Below are 18,952 nucleotides of genomic sequence, written 5' to 3'. Positions count from 1 at the left end.
ATATTTGCAAACCAAGTGTCTGATAAGGGTCTAGTATATAGAATATATAAAGTACTCTTACAGGGACTTCCCTGGCAGTCCAGTTGTTAAGACTCCGTGCTTCCACTGCAGGGGGTGCGCGTTCGATTTCTGGTTGGGGAACTAAGATCCCATTTATGGTGTGGCCATAAATAAACAAACAAACAAACAAACAAACAAACAAATAAAGTACTCTTACAGTTCAATAAAAGACAAGTCACATTTTTAAATGGGCAAAGGATTTGAATAAACATTTCTCCAAAGAAGTTATGCAAATAGCCAACAAGTACACAAAAAAATGCTCAACATCATTGGTCATTAGGGAAATGCAAATCAAAACCACAATGAGAAACAAATTCAGCAAAGCTGGAGAATACAAAACCAACCAGTAAAAATCAGTTGCATCTATACACTAACAATGAACAATCTAAAAAAGAATTTAAGAAATAATTCCATTTATAATAGCATCACATATAATGAAATATTTAGGAATAAATTTAACTAAGGAAGTGAAGACTTGTACACTGAAAACTACAAAACATTTCTGAAAGAAATTAAATAGAAAAACATTCCATGTTCATGGATTGGAAGACTTAATATTGTCAAGTTTGACAATATCACCCAAATCAATCTATAAATTCCATGTAATCCATATCAAAATCCCAACAATTTTTTTATAGCAGAAAGAGAAACTCATCCTAACATTCATATGGAACCACAAGGAACCCTGAATAGCCAAAACAATCTTGAAGAACAAAGTTGGTTCTTGATTTCACACTTCTTGATTTCAAAACTTATTACAAAGCTACAGTAATGAAAACAGTGGGGTACTAGCACAGGACAGAAATACACACCACAGAATAGAATAGAGAGCCCCCAGATAAATCTTCACATGTATGGTCAAAAACTTGACAAGGGTGCCAAGACCATTCAATGGGTTAAGGACAGTCTTTTCAACAAATGGTCCTGAGAATACTAGATACTCATATGCAAAAGAATGCAGTTAGATACGTACTTTACACCATAAAGAAAAATTAACTCAGAAGTGATCAAAGGCCTAATTATGAGAGCTAAAACTCTTAGAAGAAAACACACGGAGGAAATCTTTATGACACTGGATTTGGCAATGATTTCTTGGATATGACACCAAAAGCTCAAGCAACAAAAGATAAGATAGATAAATTGAACTTCATCAAAATTAAAAACTTTTGTGCATCAAGGACACTATCAAGAAAGTGAAAATACAATCCAAAAAATGGAAGAAAATATATACAAATCATATACTTGATAAGAGCTGAATATCTAGAATATAGAGAGAATTCCTATAACTCAACAACAAAAATAAACAGACCAATTAAAAAATGGACAAAGAACTTGATTTCTCCAGAGAAGGTTTACAAATGAACAATAATCATACGAAAAGATGCTCAACATCACTAGTAATTAGGAAAATGCAAAATAAAACCACAATGAGACACCACTTCATACATATTAAGATGGCTATTTTTTTAATTAACATATAATTGATTTACAATATTATGTTAGTTTCAGCATAGCAATTCAGTATTTTTGCAGATTATACTCCATTATGGGTTATTACAATAATAGGAATAATTCCCTGTGTTACACAGTAAATTCTTGTTGCTTATCTGTTTTATATACAGTAGTTTATACCTGTTAATCCCATACCCCTAATTTGTCCCTCCCCACTTCCCTCTCCCCTGTGGTAACCACAAGTGTGTTTTCTATGCCTATGAATCTGTTTCTGTTTTGTATATACAATCATTTGTATTATTTTTAGATTTCACATATAAGTAATATCATATAGTATTTGTCTTTCTCCTGTCTGACATTTCACTAAGCATAATATTCTCTAGGTCTATCCATGTTGATGCAAATGGAAGAATTTCATTCTTTTTATGGCTGAGTAATATTCCATATGCACACATACATATATGTATTTATATATATAACATCTTCTTTATCCATTCATCTGTTGATGGACACTTGGGTTGCTTCCATATCTTAGCTATTGCAAATAGTGTTTCAATGAACATTGGGGTGCATGTATATTTTCTAATAAGTGTTGTCATTTTTTCCAGATATACACCCAGGAGTGGAATTGCTGGATCATATGATAGTTCTATTTTTAGTTTTTTGGGGGAATCGCCATACTGTTTTCCACAGTGGCTGCACCAATTTACATTCCTACCAACAGTGTACGAGGGTTCCCATTTCTCCACATCCTCTCCAACATTTGCTATCTGTAGACTTTTTGATGATAGCCATTCTGACAGGTGTGAGGTGATATCTCACTGTGGTTTTGATTTGCATTTCTCTAATAATTAGTGATATTGTGCATCTTTTCATGTGAAGATGGCTATTCTTTTAAAAATGGAAAATAACAAGTGTTAGCTAGGATGCAGAGAAACTGGAACCCTGGTGTATTCTGGTGTATTGCTGGTAGGAGTAAGAAATGGTGCAGCTGCTATGGAAAGCAGTACGGTGGTTCCTCAAAAAGCTAAAGAACTGTCAAATGATCCAACAATTCCACTTCTAGGTATCTACCCAAAATAACTGAAAGCAAGGACTCAAATAGGTACTTGTACATCCATGTTCAGAGCAGCATTACTCACAATGTCCATTAATGGATAATGGATAAACAAAATATGGTACATACATACAATGGAATATTATTTAGCCTTGAAAAGGAATGAAGTACTGACATGTGCTAAAACATGGATGAATCTTGAAAAAGTTATGCTGAGTGAAAGAAACCAGACACAAGAAGCCACATTTTATATAATTCCATTTATATGTAATGTTCAGAATAGGCAAATCTATTAAGACAGATGTAGATCAGGGGGACTTCCCTGGCAGTCCAGTGGTTAAGACTTCACCTTCCAATGCAGGGGGTGAGGGTTCGATCCCTGGTTGGGGAGCTAAGATCCCACATGCCTCACGGCCAAAAAAACAAAACATAAAACAGAAGCAATGTTGTAACAGATTCAATAAAGACTTTAAAAATGGTCCACATCCAAAAAAAAAAAAAAAAAAAGACAGATGTAGATTAGTGGTTACCAGGGGCTAGAGGGAGTGTAGAATAGGGGAGTGATTGCAAAGGAGTAGGGGGTTTCTTTTGGGGTGATGAAAATCTTCTAATTGAAAGTAGTAATGATTGTAAGACCTTGCGAATATGTTAAAAACCAGTGAATTGTGTATTCTTAAATGGTGATTATACAGTATGTGAATCATATTTCAATAAAATAAACTGCCCTTCCCCCAAAACTCTCTGACAGATCACATCATTTCTCTGCTTAAAACTACCCACTGACTTTCTGTCCCAATTAGTACAAAATGCAAAGTCCTTTCTGTGGCCCACAAGGCATTACAAAATCCAGCTCCTGCCTCATGTTCTCCTACACCCTCCCACCCCAACACCATTGTTCACTTAGCAATAGCCACTCCAGCCTCCTTTCTACATGCCAAGCATGTTCCCACCTCAGGACCTTGGCACATGCTGTATCCCTACCTGGGATGCTCTTGCCCTACAGTATATACATCAACATCACTCATTCCAGACTCCTATTCTCTACTCAAACATCATCTTAATGAAAAAATTCCTAGAAAACATGATTTAAAATTTCAACCCCTGGGCTTCCCTGGTGGCACAGTGGTTAAGAATCCGCCTGCCAATGCAGGGGACACAGGTTCGAGCCCTGGTCCAGGAAGATCTCACATGCAGCGGAGCAACTAAGCCCGTGTACCACAACTACTGAGCCTGCACTCTAGAGCCTGCGAGCCACAACTACTGAGCCCGCGAGCCACAACTACTGAGCCCGCGTGCCACAACTACTGAGCCCGCATGCCTAGAGCTCGTGCTCCACCACAAGAGAAGCCACTGCAATGAGAAGCCCACGCATTGCAATGAAGAGTAGCCCCCGCTCGCCGCAACTATAGAAAGCCCACAAGCAGCAACAAAAATAAATTAATCAACACAGCCCAAAATAAATAAATTAATTAGTTAAAAACAAAAAATTTCAACCCCTGCCCCACAAAAACACATACCCTCATATCTCTTTATCTGGTTTTATTTTTCTTCATAGCACTCAATACCATGACATATCATACATGCTTTTGTCTGTCCGTCTCTCTGTCTGCTAAAACCTACGGTATCTCCAGTATTTAGAACAGTGCCTGCACATAACGAGAACCGAATAAATACAGTATGATAGATGCATGGATGGATGGATGAATTTGAACAAATGAATGAATAAATGGAAGCAAAAAGACAAACAGAAATGTAGTAACTTGTTTTATGAAAAAATATGTAGTAAATGGTAGGGCAGAGACTCAACCTAGGTCTGCCTGACTCAAGCCCAGGCTCTTTACTTCTATGCTATGATTCCATTTACTAATTTGGAGACATTGGAGGAATTACTTGTTGGGTGGAAGTGCATTTTGTATAATGAAAAGATATCACATACATCTCGAAATCCATTTTTTAGTTCCTGTCCATTTTCATGGAACTACCAAATTACATGGAAAAGCATAACAATTGACAGCCTCCAAAATGACTGAACTTCATTTATTTTATATTGCTCAGCTATTTTAACATTATGCTAATTAAATGAATCTGACTCCCTCTCTAAAGACAAGAACACCAAACCAGCTGCAAACTCCAAATCTCTCTCCACCCATAATGTATACTAATGAGAACATGCCAAAGGAAATGGGCCTTTATACCTGGTGGGCATACAGTAGGTTCTGCTCTTGCAAGAGCCATTCTGGGGCAGAAGCAAACAGGGATCTAAGTACAATACCCCTCTCTTTCTGACCAAGACTCAGGGGACAATTATAATAACTTTTAACTTTCCAGACTAGGCTACAAGGACAAGAAATAATGGGCTAAGTGGTAAGTCACTCGTTTTATTAACATCAGTTTCTCCACACTTACTACAAATGTTTAAGTATTGATTAAACTTATTCAAAACACCTTACGCTTTGTGGTTCTTAATTTCCTGTCTTCTCTACTTCAGATGCTAAGCCATGTCTACCTCCTACTGCATACTCCCTACGAAGACTTGCCCAGCTCTCTGAAGAAGAGGTACCATGGAGTTTCAATTATTTGGGGAGATGACTAAGCACAGAGATCAGGTAAGCCCAGGTAAGCCAGTCCCCTCATTTTACAAGTGAGGCATTTCAAGCCCAGAAATGATAGTGCCTGTTGAAACCACATATAACTTGTTAGTGGCAAAGCCTAGGTTAGTATCCATGTTTCCAAGATTCCTTCCAGAATAAAACTCTTTCTACTCTAATACTAAAGATAAAAAATATATACTTTTCTGGTTTACTTAACTTCTAAGTTTTCAAAATAGAGGAATGTGTCTAATTGAATCTTATAACCTCAGAACTTAGATCAGTGCCCAACACACAGTAGGTATTAGTATGTATTTACTGAATTGTTTAAATGGGAGTTACTTTATTAAAAAGTATTTCTGGCGAATTCCCTGGAGGTCCAGTGGTTAAGGACTGGGTGCTTTCACTGCTGGGGTGGGGGTTCAATCCCTGGTCAGGGAAATAAGATCCCGCAAGCCACGCAGTGCAGCCAAAAAAAAAAGTACTTCTGATCTTTATTAATTAAATATTTAAAGGCAGTTAGAATACGCCTAACTTTAACTACAATAAATAACCAAGAAATTCCTCTAGTTTAAAACTAAATTGATCCTGGGACTTCCCTGGTGGTCCAGTAGTTAAGAATCCGCCTTCCAATGTAGGAGACACGCAGGATCGATCCCTGGCTGGGGAACTAAGACCCCACATGCCACGAGGCAACTAAGCCCGCACGCTCTAGAGCCCGTGCCACAACTAAGACCCGACGCAGCCAAATAAATAAAGATTAAAAGTTAAAAAAAAATTCAATCAATAATAAAAAAAACTAAATTGATCCAAAAATTCCTCCAGTTTCAAATAAAAATCATTTTCACAGGATATCCTTCCTTCTCAGCAAACTCTATTCATTAGAGGCACACATTCCTGGAAGAAGCTACCTGCCTCAGGCCTTAATTCATTTCACCTAAACTTAAGCAAAGGCAAATCTCAGAGAACTTCCAAATAAAGGGAACCAAAAGAAAAAAAAACTGACAGAAATAATAGGAAAGTGACCAAGTACAAATAGTTGCTGAATGTGATGCTGAAAAGCCACTCTCCTTCAGTTATGTATACCTATTCAGTGTGTCATTCCATTAAGAGTCCTGGTAGCGCCCTTGCCCAATTTTTAGAAGACTCAGGACACTTGAGAACCTAGAATTGAGATCCACTGCTAGAAATGAATTTAAAGACAGAAATGTGACTCTTAAATAATGAAATATATCCAAATTTAACCTAATATATTTACAAGAATTCTAAAACTAACACACCTTAGACTAAAACTAAAAAATGAAGCACTATCATATATATTAAGTGATCTTTCTAATACCTATACATATATAAAAAAAAAGAAACAGGTATCATGGTTTATCATTTTATAGATAAGGCAACTGAGGAGATGAAGCAATTCCTCTACATTACAAAGCTAATTAAGTGACATAGCCAAGACTGAACCCTAGGAGTTTGCTGACTCATAACTCCAGTCTCTTTATATCAAAGCACAGTGAGCTTTCATAAAGCAGCCAAAAGGATTTTACAAGAATCTCAGACGACAATTTAATCATTGGAGCATTTTTACAAAACAAAATCCCAGGATGACAGTAACAGAAACACCATGTGTTTCACACATTTTTAAATGCATATGATACATACATAAAGTATACTTAATAAATAAATAGGAATACTGTCGTGTCCTCTCTGTAGTCATGTCTCATACATGTCTGTGAGAGAGTTTTCAAAGCCATCATTTTAACACAGCCCTATTTCTTTCGTGTTTCCCAAATCTGGCTCCTTAGCAAAATCACAATGGCTGTGCTCGCAGGTGCAAAAGTACAGGCTCCCAGGCCCCGACATGGAGATTTTAGTTTAAACAAGCTCAGAATCTGCATTTTAACTGCTTCTATTATTTAAATGTTTGTTTTTAATCTGAAAAATAAGCATTCTAGATGATTCTGATTAGCCAAATATGCAGTACTACCCCAACAGAAGTCTTAGAGAAAAAGCAAGCCAAGAAAACCTATGAAACTGAAATCCAGAGACAAAGATTATTAACGAATTGCCCCAGCCCTGAAGCCAGAAGAGAACAAAAAGGTAAACGACAGCCTTATTCCAACCGTGAACCCAAACGTAGCTTTTTTTGCCCCAACTTGTTGACCTCTCCCTAGTACCATGCTATGGGACAGATGTAGATGCTAAGAGTTTCAATTTTAACATTCTAAAAAAGCTTGACTCTACTAAAACTCGGTAAAGCCCAAAACACAAGCATAAGACTGTGATGGGTATTTAAGTGGCAGCTTTCCCCCAGACCCTAGGCAAAAATTGACACAGAGAAGAGGATCTGGGGTGGGGAGTGATGAGGCAGAGTGGAGGAGCTGACCTAGTGAGAGAAGTTGGCTGGCCCACTGGTTTCACTGGCCCAAACAGGAGTCCACAGAAAAAAACACTCATGAATGAGAGTCCTCTGAGTGATACTGAGAACAGTCCCCAGGAGGGATTCCTAAGCAGGATATAATAATCATAATCATAATCATCATCTACTTACAAGCTGCCTCTTCTTGGAATGCTCAACTCCTTCTGAAAAGCAAAACACAAACATAAGTTAGAGAGAAGTAAGGACCCATCTGAGTCCTACAGGTCTGTACTAAATGTCCTAGAAGATTTATAGCATCATATTAATAATGGCAGAAACTCAGTATTTCTAAATAATAACCTTTTTCTTTGTCTCTCAAATTTTAGTGAAATAATAAGCAGTCTGGTTAACTATCTATCATCTATCTCCTCATTCTTCCTTCCCAAAAGGAATGTCTCATGGAATACTTGCAGCACTTTCACCACTAGATGGAACCAACTGGCCAATGAAGATTCCAGGTATTCACTGGGCCAGCCATCAATGGCTGATGAATTGTAAAGGACTCATATCATTAGAGTCAGTGATATGAAAGGAATGAAATGGAATATTTTCTTTAATTATAAAATATTTTTGACAAATAAATAAGTACAGAAAATAATATCACAAAGAGATGACTATACACACCACTGGCATGAGAGATAACCCTTGTAATAGCAAGGGCCCCTGTGACTTGCTTTCTAAATTTATCAAGTCCCACCTCCCACTAGTCTCCACTTAACAACTATTCTTAATTTTTTGCTTATCTTTTCCATAAGTGTCTTTATTTTTTATTACATATATCCATAAATTATTAGTATTGTTTTACACATTTTTAAATTATATACTTAAAACACTGTATATATTCATCTGCTGACATCAATCTACATTATAATTAGGAGATTCACCCATGTGAATATATTTCACTTTAGTTCATATATCTATAGTACAGTAGTCCAGTCTATAGATTTTTATAGTATTTATTTATCCACTCTCCAGTAAGTGGAAATTTAATTTTCTTTCCATGTTTTTCTTCTCCATCAAAACAATGCTCCTATAAACATGCTGTACTTGCTTCCTCATGCACATGTATAGAAAGTTTCTTGGAAGTATACACTTAGATGTGGCATGAACTGAGTCAGAAACTGCATCAGAAATTGCTCCCAAAATGACTGTACCAATTTACCTTTCCCCTCCAACACTTCCTAAGAGTTCTCCTTTCCAGACCTGTCTCTCAAACTCCTGACACTTATAATCAATTGCCTTCTCAACATCTCAAATCCAAAGTGTCCAAAACTGAATGTGTTCTCTCCACCAAAACGGACTCCAACCATAGCCTTTCCCCATCTCAGGTGACGGTAATTCTATTCTTCCTGTTGTTCAGACCAAAACCCTGGACATCTGGACTCTTGTTTTTAACACACCCCACATCCCATCCAACAGGAATTCTTAATGGCTTTAAATTTAAAATACAGCCAGAATACAACCATTTTTCACTATCTCCAAAGACTTACATGCTTACAATCTCTTAACCAAAAACCTTGGATTTAGTCATGTTTTAGAAATCAGAATTGCGGGTGGGTAATTAAAGTAATAGCATATATATATATATATATATATATATATATATATATATACATACACACACACACACACACACATACACACACACACACACACACATACATATATATATATATAATACCCTCAACAAAGACTAGGTCACCAACAAAATACATCAAAAACATTAAGATTTCTCCAGTAAAGTGTATGATAGCCACAATAAATGTGATAAAAACTCTAAAGAGTCTCAGTTCAGTTTTGTCACCAGAAGAGTTCAAATTAGGTCAGGTTTTACTGCTAAATGAGTTACAGAATCTCTTGGGTTTTGCTATTACGATCTAAGCCACCATGGTCTCTCCCCAGCCTCACAACTGTCTCCAACTGGTATCCCATTCCTGCTTCTATCCTTAACCCACATGGTCTATTCTTAACAGAGTGATCCTTTTAAAGGTCAGTAAGATCACAACACTCCTACTCAAAATCCTGGAATGGCTCCCCATGTCATTCAAGAATAAAAGTCAAGACCTAGATGGGTGACCCACCACCCTTCCCCAGTATCTCTCTGACCTCCTCTATCCCGTGCACACTTGCACATTTTGACTCGGCCACACTGGACTTTACTGTTTGTCAAACACATTTGGTATTCTTCTGCCTTAAAGCCTTGTGCTAATCTGTGCACTCTGCCTAGAATGCTCCTCTTCCCAAAATATTTCCTTGGCTAACCCCTACAGCTTTCAAATCTCTTGGCTCAATTTTCCCCTGAGTTCTTAATGAAGCCTACTACCCTGATAGCTCTATATAACATTACAATGTATTTTCCACCCCATCACACTCTTACTCCACTCTGCCTTTATAACCAATACACTTTCAATACACTTACCACTTCTAATGTACTACGTAATTTACTTGTTTATAATGTTTATTGTTCATTTTCTGTCTTTCCCCACTAAAATCTAAGCTCCATGAGTGCTGGGATCTTAGTCTGTTTTATTTAGTAATGTACCTCAACCACTTAGAACAGTGACTGGCAAGTAGTAGGTGCTCAAAAATTTGTTGAACAAATGATTTCACATACTCGCCAATACCTGGCATTTGTTAGACTGCTTAATTTTTGTCAATCTAATGGCTGTGATCATATCACAGTATGGGTTTAATTGTCATTTCTCATAACTACTAGTGAAGCTAAACAGTGTTTTATATGTTTATTGGCCATTAGGGTTTCCTCAACTGTGAATTGCCTATTTACAATCGTCCCTCGGTATCAGTGGGGGATTCGTTTCAGAACTCCTGGCAGATACTAATACCTGCAGATGTTCAAGTCCCTTAGATAAAAAAGCGCCATACAGTACAGTTGGCCCTCCATATCTGCAGCTGGGGAGCCCGCCAAGACGCAGGGTCAAGTGTATATCCCTGGCCTATTTTTCTATTAGGTTTTCTATCTTTTTTCTTATTGAGTTATAGGCATTTACCTAATATATTCTGGATACTAATTATTTGTGGATTATATTCACTGAAAATGTTCTCTCAGTCTTTTTACTTTTTTTAATGGAGTCACCAAAGAATTTAATTTTATATCATCAAATCTATTATTCTCCTTTATATTATCTATTTTTACATATAAGAAATACATCCCTAAGACTCCACGCTCCCAATGCAGAGAACCCAGGTTCGATCCCTGGTAGGGGAACTAGATCCCACACACATGCCGCAACTAAGAGCCCGCGTGCCTCAACTAAGACCCAGAGCAGCCTAAATAAATAAATAAACATTAAGAAATACATCCCTGACACACAGAGACATGAATACATTTATTTATATTTTCTTCTAAAAGATTATAGGTTTACTTTTCACACTAAGTTTGTGAATATACCTGGAACTTATTTTTGCATATGGTGGGAGATAGGAATCCCATTATATTTTTTTCTATAGGAGTGATCAATTATCCCAAGCCATTTATTAAATGATATGCAATGTCAGTTCTGTCATATATTAAGTTTCCATGTACACATGGGTGTCTTTCTTGACTATATTCTATTCCACTGTGCTGTCAGCCCCTGTGCCTATACCACGCTGTTTAATTGGTATAGCTTGACAATAAATCTTGATATTTGTAAGGCAAGTCCACTCACATTGTTATTAGTCCTCAAAATTATGGGAGTTATTCTTGGGACTCTGCTTCCGTAGTTGTGGTGCACAGGCTTCAGTAGTTGTGCCTCATGGGCTCTAGAGCACAGGCTTAGTTGTTCTGCGGTATGTGGGATCTTCCCAGACCAGGGCTCGAACCCCTGTCCCCCGCAGTGGCAGGCGGATTCTTAACCACTGCACCACCAGGGAAGCCTGGGAGTGTGGATTCTTACCAACTGGACCACCAGGGAAGTCCCTGTTGTTTTGTGGTTGTTGTTATTTTGTTTTTGGTTTTTTTTAAATGCATCTCAAAGTAGACTGTGGACATCAGTACACATTTCAGTATGTATATCATTAAGTAGAATTCAGTATTTGTTTACAACTTTTTCATGTTGGGTTTTTTTTTAAGGTAAACTTATAAACGCTGAACTGCACAAACCTTAGGTATACCAGTGAATAAGTATGATAAATGTATATGCTCAGATAACTTAAATCCCTATCAAAATACAGAATACTTCCATCAATTCAGAAAGTTTCATCATGTCCTTTCTTGGTAAATCCCCAACAAACCACTATTCCCTCGCCCCAAACAAACACTATTCCCATATTTTCACCATAGATTTTTTTTCACCAGAGCTTCATATCAATGGAATTATACAAGTATGAACCTCTTTATATAACCCCTTCTTTCACTCAGTATAGTGTTTCAGAAATTCATCCATGTAGTTGTATATAACAGTAGCAATATCCAATCATATTAATATACCACAGTTTATTTATCCTTTCTCCTACTAATGGACATTTGAGTTATATCCAGTTTTGAGCTATTAGCATTCCTGTACAAGTCCTTTTAATAGGCCTATGTCTCATTTGTCTTGAGTAAATAAGAGTGTAATTGCTGGGTTATAGGATAGATGCATGTTTAGTTTTATAAGAAACTACCAGATCTTTTTCTAAAGTGATTAGACCATGTTACACTTCCATTAACAATGTATGAGAGTTTCAATTGCTCCACATTCTAGCTAATATAGGTTACCCTCGTTAATAATATAAGAATTGCTCTACATTCATGCCAAGATATGATATCAGCATTTTAAATTTCAGCCATTCTTGTGAGTGTGTAGCGGTATCTCACTGTGGATTTGCATTTTCCTGATGAATAATGATGTTGAGCATCTTGTCATGTGCTTATTAGCCATCAGTACATATTCTTGTATGAATTACCTTAAAATATTTTGCCCTTTTTATAACTGGACTATTTATCTTTTTATTATTGAGTTGTAAGCGTTCTTCATATATTCTAGATGCAAGTCCTTTATTAGATATTTTTATGAGTATTTTCTCCCAGCCTGTGGCTTGCCTAGTGAAGTTGTAAGTGGTGTCTTCTTTTTTTTTTTTTTTTTTTTGCCATGCCACACTGTTTGTGGGATCTCGGTTCCCCGACCAGGGAACAAACCCGTGTCCCCTGCAGTGGAAGCGTGGAGTCCTAACCACTGGATCACAAGGGAATTCCCATAAGTGGCGTCTTTTTTTTTTGAAAAAGACAGATTTTTCTTGTCCTCATGGAGCTTACAGTCTAACGGGAAGAAAGACAATAACTGAGTCATCACACACATAACTAAAGTAGTTACAAGTTGGGATCAGTGCTCAAGCAGAGAATAACAGGGGCAAGAGAAGTTGACTTCATTTTTATCAAAATGACACACGCATCTGGTTAAAAAAAAACACACAAACGCTACAGAACAACTTCGAATAAAACAAACAGAATCCTTCCATCCTCTCTCCTCAACCTTCAGTTCTATGAGGCTACTTTTAACCTTTCTCTTTTAATTCTTCTGCTGATTGGCCTCTATTTCTCTAGATAATATGCTTCTGTCCTCTTTTCTTTTTTTTTTTAATTTTAGAATTTTATTTATTTTTTTATACAGCAGGTTCTTATTAGTTATCCATTTTATACATATTAGTGTATATATGTCAATCCCAATCTCCCAATTCATCACACCACCACCATCCCCCGCCATAAGTGGCATCTTTTTTTTTTTTTTTTTTTTTGCAGTACGCGGGCCTCTCACTGTTGTGGCCTTTCCCATCGCGGAGCACAGGCTCTGGACGCGCAGGCTCATCGGCCATGGCTCACGGGCCTAGCCGCTCCATGGCATGTGGGATCTTCCCGGACCGGGGCACGAACCTGTGTCCCCTGCATCAGCAGGCGGACTCTCAACCACTGCACCACCAGGGAAGCCCATAAGTGGCATCTTTTGATGAACAAAAGTTTTTACTTTAATGAAGGTCAATTTGCCAGTATTTTTTTAATGGTTAATGCTTTTAGTATCTTGTCTAAGAAAACTTTGCCCATGCCAAGGACACAAAAATATTTTCCTATATTTTATTTCCATATGCTTTATGGTTTTAGCCTTTATATTTAGGTCCACATATGTTTATGATCCACCTCTGAATTAATTTGGGGGTAATATGTGAGATGGGGTTAAGGCTCATTTTTTTCCATATGCTATCCACTTATTCCAGCACCATGTATTAAAAACACTATTTTTCTCAACAGATTGCTTCGCCACCTTTGTTGAAAATCAAATTGTAATAGAATGGGCTATTTCTGGCTCTCTACTGCACTCTACTGATCTATTTTTCTAGCCTATGCCAGCACCACACTTTCTTGATCATGTAGCTTTATATCAAGTATTGAAGTCAGATCATGGGGTGCTTTAACTCTGTTCTTTTTCAATATTGCTTTGGATATTCTAGATTCTTTGCATTGTGATATGAATTTTAGAAACAGATTATTCACTTTTACCCAAAAAAGGCCTGCTGGGATTACAGACCAATTTGGAAAGCAGTGACAGCCTAATATCGAGTCTTTATATCCATGAACACAGTATTTCTCCACTAACTTAGACCTGCTTCAATTACTCTAAGCAATGTTTTATAGTTTTCATCAAAAAGATCTTCTACTTCTATTGCTAAGTTTATCTCTAAGAAGATTTTTTTAATTGAAATATAGTTGTTATATAATATTATATAAAGTTAAGATGATTTTTGAAGCTATTGTAAATAAAATCTTTATTTCACTTACCAATTGCTTGCCTCTGGTATGGGAAAGCAATCGATTTTTTACATATTAACTGTATATATTACAACTTAAATTCATTATTATAGTTGTAATGACTGTTTTGTACATTCCCTAGGATTTTTCTATATAAACAATCATGTTCTCTATAAATAGTTTTACTTCTTTCCACTTTCTAGGATTGTCTGTGGTACACATCCTTGCCTTGCTTCTCATGTGATTGTAGAGGGAAAGAGTTCAACATTTTACTACTAAATATGATGTTAGCTGTAGATTTTTCATAGGCCACTTTGATCAAATTGATAAAGTTCCTTTCTATTCCTAATTTGTTTAGAGTTTTTATCAGTAATGAGTATTGATTTTGCCAAGTACTTTCTCTGCATATGCTGAAATAATCATATGGTTTTTCTCCTCTATTGTGTTAATGTGGTGAATTACAGTGATTGATTTTCTAGTATTAGACTAATCTCGCATTTCTGGGTTAAACCCAACTTTGTCAAATACCCCATTAGATTGTCTTTGCTAATATTTTATTAATGATTTTTACACCTATGTTCAGAAGGGATAATGGTCTCCAGATTTCTTTTTTTTTTTTTTTTTTTTTTTTTTTTTTTGCAGTACGCGGGCCTCTCACTGTTGTGGCCTCTCCCGCTGCGGAGCACAGGCTCCGGACGCGCAGGCCCAGCAGCCATGGCTCATGGGCCTAGCCGCTCCATGGCATGTGGGATCTTCCCAGACTGGGGCATGAACCCGCGTCCCGTGTATCGGCAGGCGGACTCTCAACCACTGTGCCACCAGGGAAGCCCTCCAGTTTTATTATAATGCCTTTGTCAGATTCTGGTATAACAATTATGCCAGCCTCCTAAAACTGGCTGTGAAGTGTTCCTGCCTCCTCTATTTTCTGAAAGAGTTTGTGTAAGATTGGTGTTATTTCACTAATAAACCCATCTGGGGTCTGGAGGCTCTTATTTAGGATTTTTTGCCTATATGTTAGTAAATAAGATTGGCCTATGTACTTTTTCTTCTCAGATTGTCCTTGTTAGCTTTGGCTTCATGGTTATACTATCCTCATAAAATGTGCTAGGAAAGTGTGTCCTCTTTTTCTATTTTCTGAAACAACCTATGTAAAACAGGGACTATCATTCTTTGAACCTACATGACAGTTCTGGCTTCTTGAATAGTTTAAACAGGTAACATGACGTGGATTTATGTTTGGGGGCAATAACAATAAACAAAAATTCTATAAAATGCATCTCTGAATCCTCTTTAAACAAGGAAACGCATCCATGGAAATCCATCCCTTCTGCATTCCTTACCCACTTCTTGCACCTACACAAAAGCCTACATTTGCAAGATGGATGCCCAGGGTTCCAGATCAGTACATTCTGTGCCAAGCTTTCCAGTACCATACAGACAGGCCTAAGGAAAGGAGAAGAAGAACTGGTCTCCAATCAGATAAAGGTAGTCCAAGGAACAATGATTTCCCAGTCCTCCCTTTCCCAGAGAATATTCATAGCAGGCTGAGGAAGAAAGCTGCATAATCAGGAAATATGGCTGAGGTAAGAAGAGCATTCATTTAGGCAAATAACCATAAATTCTCTGACTCGTCACTTACTCTTAGAAAGTAGGATGGTAATATCTGACAATACATTAACAACATCAGGTGAAGCCTGTCCCATCCAACTTTCTCTGACCTACTAGTTATCTCTGGACTCTCTGTATTCTTCATGATGTTCTGATTAGCATTCTGAACACATTCAAGTCTATCCCACCTTGAGGTAAGAAAAAAATTTCCCTTAGTTACTACATACCCCTCTTCAACCACTGCCTTATCAATTCTTTTTTCCCTTCACAGTCACACTTCTTGAATGAGCTGTCTACATTCACTGTCTCCAATGTCTCACCTTCTATTTTCTTCAACACACTGCAGATATCCCGAGACCTTACCACCCCATTTAAGCCATTCTTGCCAGGTTACCAATGGTCTCTATGTAAAGAACCTTTGCTGCATTTTTAGTCTACCTTTTCTTTTTGGGGCTTGACTGCTCAGCAGCATCTGACAGTATCATTCATTCTTCTGTTTTGAATGACTTTTCTATCCACGAAATCACTCCCCTGTTTTACCTCTTATCACTACTTAAACAACTTCCTTCATCTTAGATGCTCAAATATTGATTGGACATTTTACAGATGATGCCAATATTTGTATCTTCATCCCAGATCTCTCTCCACTATACAGTTGTATATAGTTTTATATACAACTACCTTGTCCTTAATATGTCTGAAAACTCAACTTATCTTTCTATGCAAACTTGCTCCTTCTCTGTTTTCCATTTCAGTGATGGTACCACCAAACTCAGAGTCATTCTTGATTCTTCACTTTCTCTCACACTACACATCCAATTATTCATCAAGCCTTGCCAGTTTTACCTCCAAAATATCTACCTTTAGTCAATTTCACTTTACTTCCACTGCTATGTCTCCTAGTCCAAGCCAGCATCATCCTGTAACATTCTCCTAACCGACCTCACTTTAGTTTTGTTCCCCTTGATTCTTAATGTTATATCAATGTAAATATCATATAATAAGTATCTATTTTCTAAGTGGTAATATATGAGTTTAACAAAACAAATAATGCAGTCAAAAAGATCTTTTTAAAATGCAGAACTGACTGGGTGATTCTCTTCTTAAAAACCCTTAATAACCCTTAATGGATAAAGTCTAAAATCCTTCCTGTAGTCTATAGGGCACTGCCTAGCTGCTACTGCCTTCCTCTCTAGCATCATTTGCACAATTCTCCAGGCTTGCTGGAGTTTTGATCTTTTAGACACACCATACTCTCTCTCTCACCCTCAGGGTTTCACAGCTATTATTCTCTCTGCCTTTTCCTTTGCTCTTTTTATACATTCTTGGACCTTAGCTTAAACCTCATTTCCTCTGAGATTTCCCTATACACAGTTTCCCCAGCCTACCTCTATTTAATTCCAACACTTTACTATAATTAGTTGCTTAATTGTCTGTTTTCTGAGACTGACTGTTAGCTGGAGGAGGAAAGATCATTCTTGCTCACAATGGCATTACTAGCACCCAGCACAATACCTGGCCTAGTAAGTACCAAATGAACATTTGATGAATAAATCAGTGAATCAGTAACGTAAGTAAATGGTACTTACTATTATCACTATCATCATTATAAGGCTCACATAGGGTCCTGCTCATTTGAAGTTATATTGATGAAAACTGTCAATTGCAATTAGGTCAGCAAAAGAGGCTTTACTAGAGACAGGATATACTCTGCTATCACTTATATTATTTACTGACAGTCTTCAGGATGGTAGCTATTATTCCACTGTTCGTTTTTGTTTTGTTTTGTTTTTTTAAAGCTTTCAGGAGAGGGAAACAAACAAACAAACAAAACAAAACCATTACCTACCAAGGAAATCCACTTTTATACCATTTACTAAGTGGCCTTAAAAGGACCATTATTCCTGAATACAAGCTTTTCCTGCGCTCTGGCAGCAAGCATTCTGCTGGGATGCACAAAAACCTCCCTTTCCTGTGTAGCAAATGTACCATTACAACTGCTCTGGGCATTATGGTGTTTTAGCTCCACTTATTTACACTTGAGTGTGAGTGTATCTTGAGGTCAGGAACCAAGGGGAAATCAATGTATATGTAACTATAGTGCGCCTATGAAACTCTAATGTATTTCACTCCTCTTGTTCCATTAAATTCAGACGTCCTCACCCTGAGAACAGGTTCCAATGACAAAATATTTACATTATACAATCATATTAAGAAACATGGAAAAGAGCACAAAATTTTAAGTTAAGAAAACTAGGTTCACGTTATGGTTCAATAAACATATAACTTCTGTGGCCTGGGATTTCACCTACCTCTAAAGCTCAGATATAGTGCTTATAAAGGTCAAATAAAATAATGTATACAAAAGTATTTTATTCTATAAATTGTGACAGAGATGATATGTGTTGTTCTCATATGAGTTTGAAGAACAGTAAAAAGAGGCTGATGATCCTAACAGGATATTTCTACATGGCATAAAGAACTCAGGGCTCAGAGTCAAAAAAATATTTAAACACAGTTCTACTATTTACTTTGCTCATAAATCCTGGTCAGTCATTAAAAGCCTTTCTAAATCTCATTTTTCTTATCTGCACACCTGAGATAAAAATACCTATTTTGCCTATCTCAAAAAGTTATTCCAAGGCTACAATAAGAAAACACATTTAAAAGCTTAAGGTTTTCATAAAAAAGATGCTCCATATCATATGTCATCAGGGAAATGCAAATCAAAATAATAACAAGACAGTACTACACACCTATAAGAATGGACAAAATCTGGAACACTACAACACCAAATGCTGGTGAGGATATGGAGCAACAGGAACTCTTATTCACTGCTGGTGGGAATGCAAAATGGTACAGCCACTTTGGAAGACAGTTTGGCAACTCCTTACGAAACTAAACATACTCTTATTTTATGACCCAGCAATTGCACTAGGAGCTGAAAACTTATGTCCACACAAAAACCTGCACACAGATGTCTGTAGCAGCTTTATTTATAATTGCTAAAACTTGGAAACAATCAAGGTGTCCTTCAGTAGATAAAC

At 37.1% G+C, this 18,952-nt stretch overlaps 1 protein-coding gene across 6 annotated transcripts in view; it reads right to left on the bottom strand.

Moving 5' to 3' along the window:
* MAST2 (microtubule associated serine/threonine kinase 2) overlaps nucleotides 1-18,952 on the bottom strand; it is a gene marked incomplete at its 5' end in the record, with an annotated part of 199,710 nt that overhangs the window by 110,902 nt on the left and 69,856 nt on the right. For all 6 annotated transcript variants that reach the window (XM_082614571.1, XM_082614566.1, XM_082614569.1 and 3 more), the window contains one exon: nucleotides 7,709-7,740. In XM_082614571.1, the coding sequence (XP_082470697.1) occupies nucleotides 7,709-7,740 (32 nt within the window). The remainder of the gene's footprint in view (nucleotides 1-7,708; nucleotides 7,741-18,952) is intronic.

The sequence above is a fragment of the Mesoplodon mirus genome, assembly GCF_964341445.2.
Source record: "Mesoplodon mirus genome assembly, chromosome: 3".
Taxonomy (NCBI): domain Eukaryota; kingdom Metazoa; phylum Chordata; class Mammalia; order Artiodactyla; family Ziphiidae; genus Mesoplodon; species Mesoplodon mirus.
This window is presented reverse-complemented; position numbering and strand designations above follow the sequence as displayed.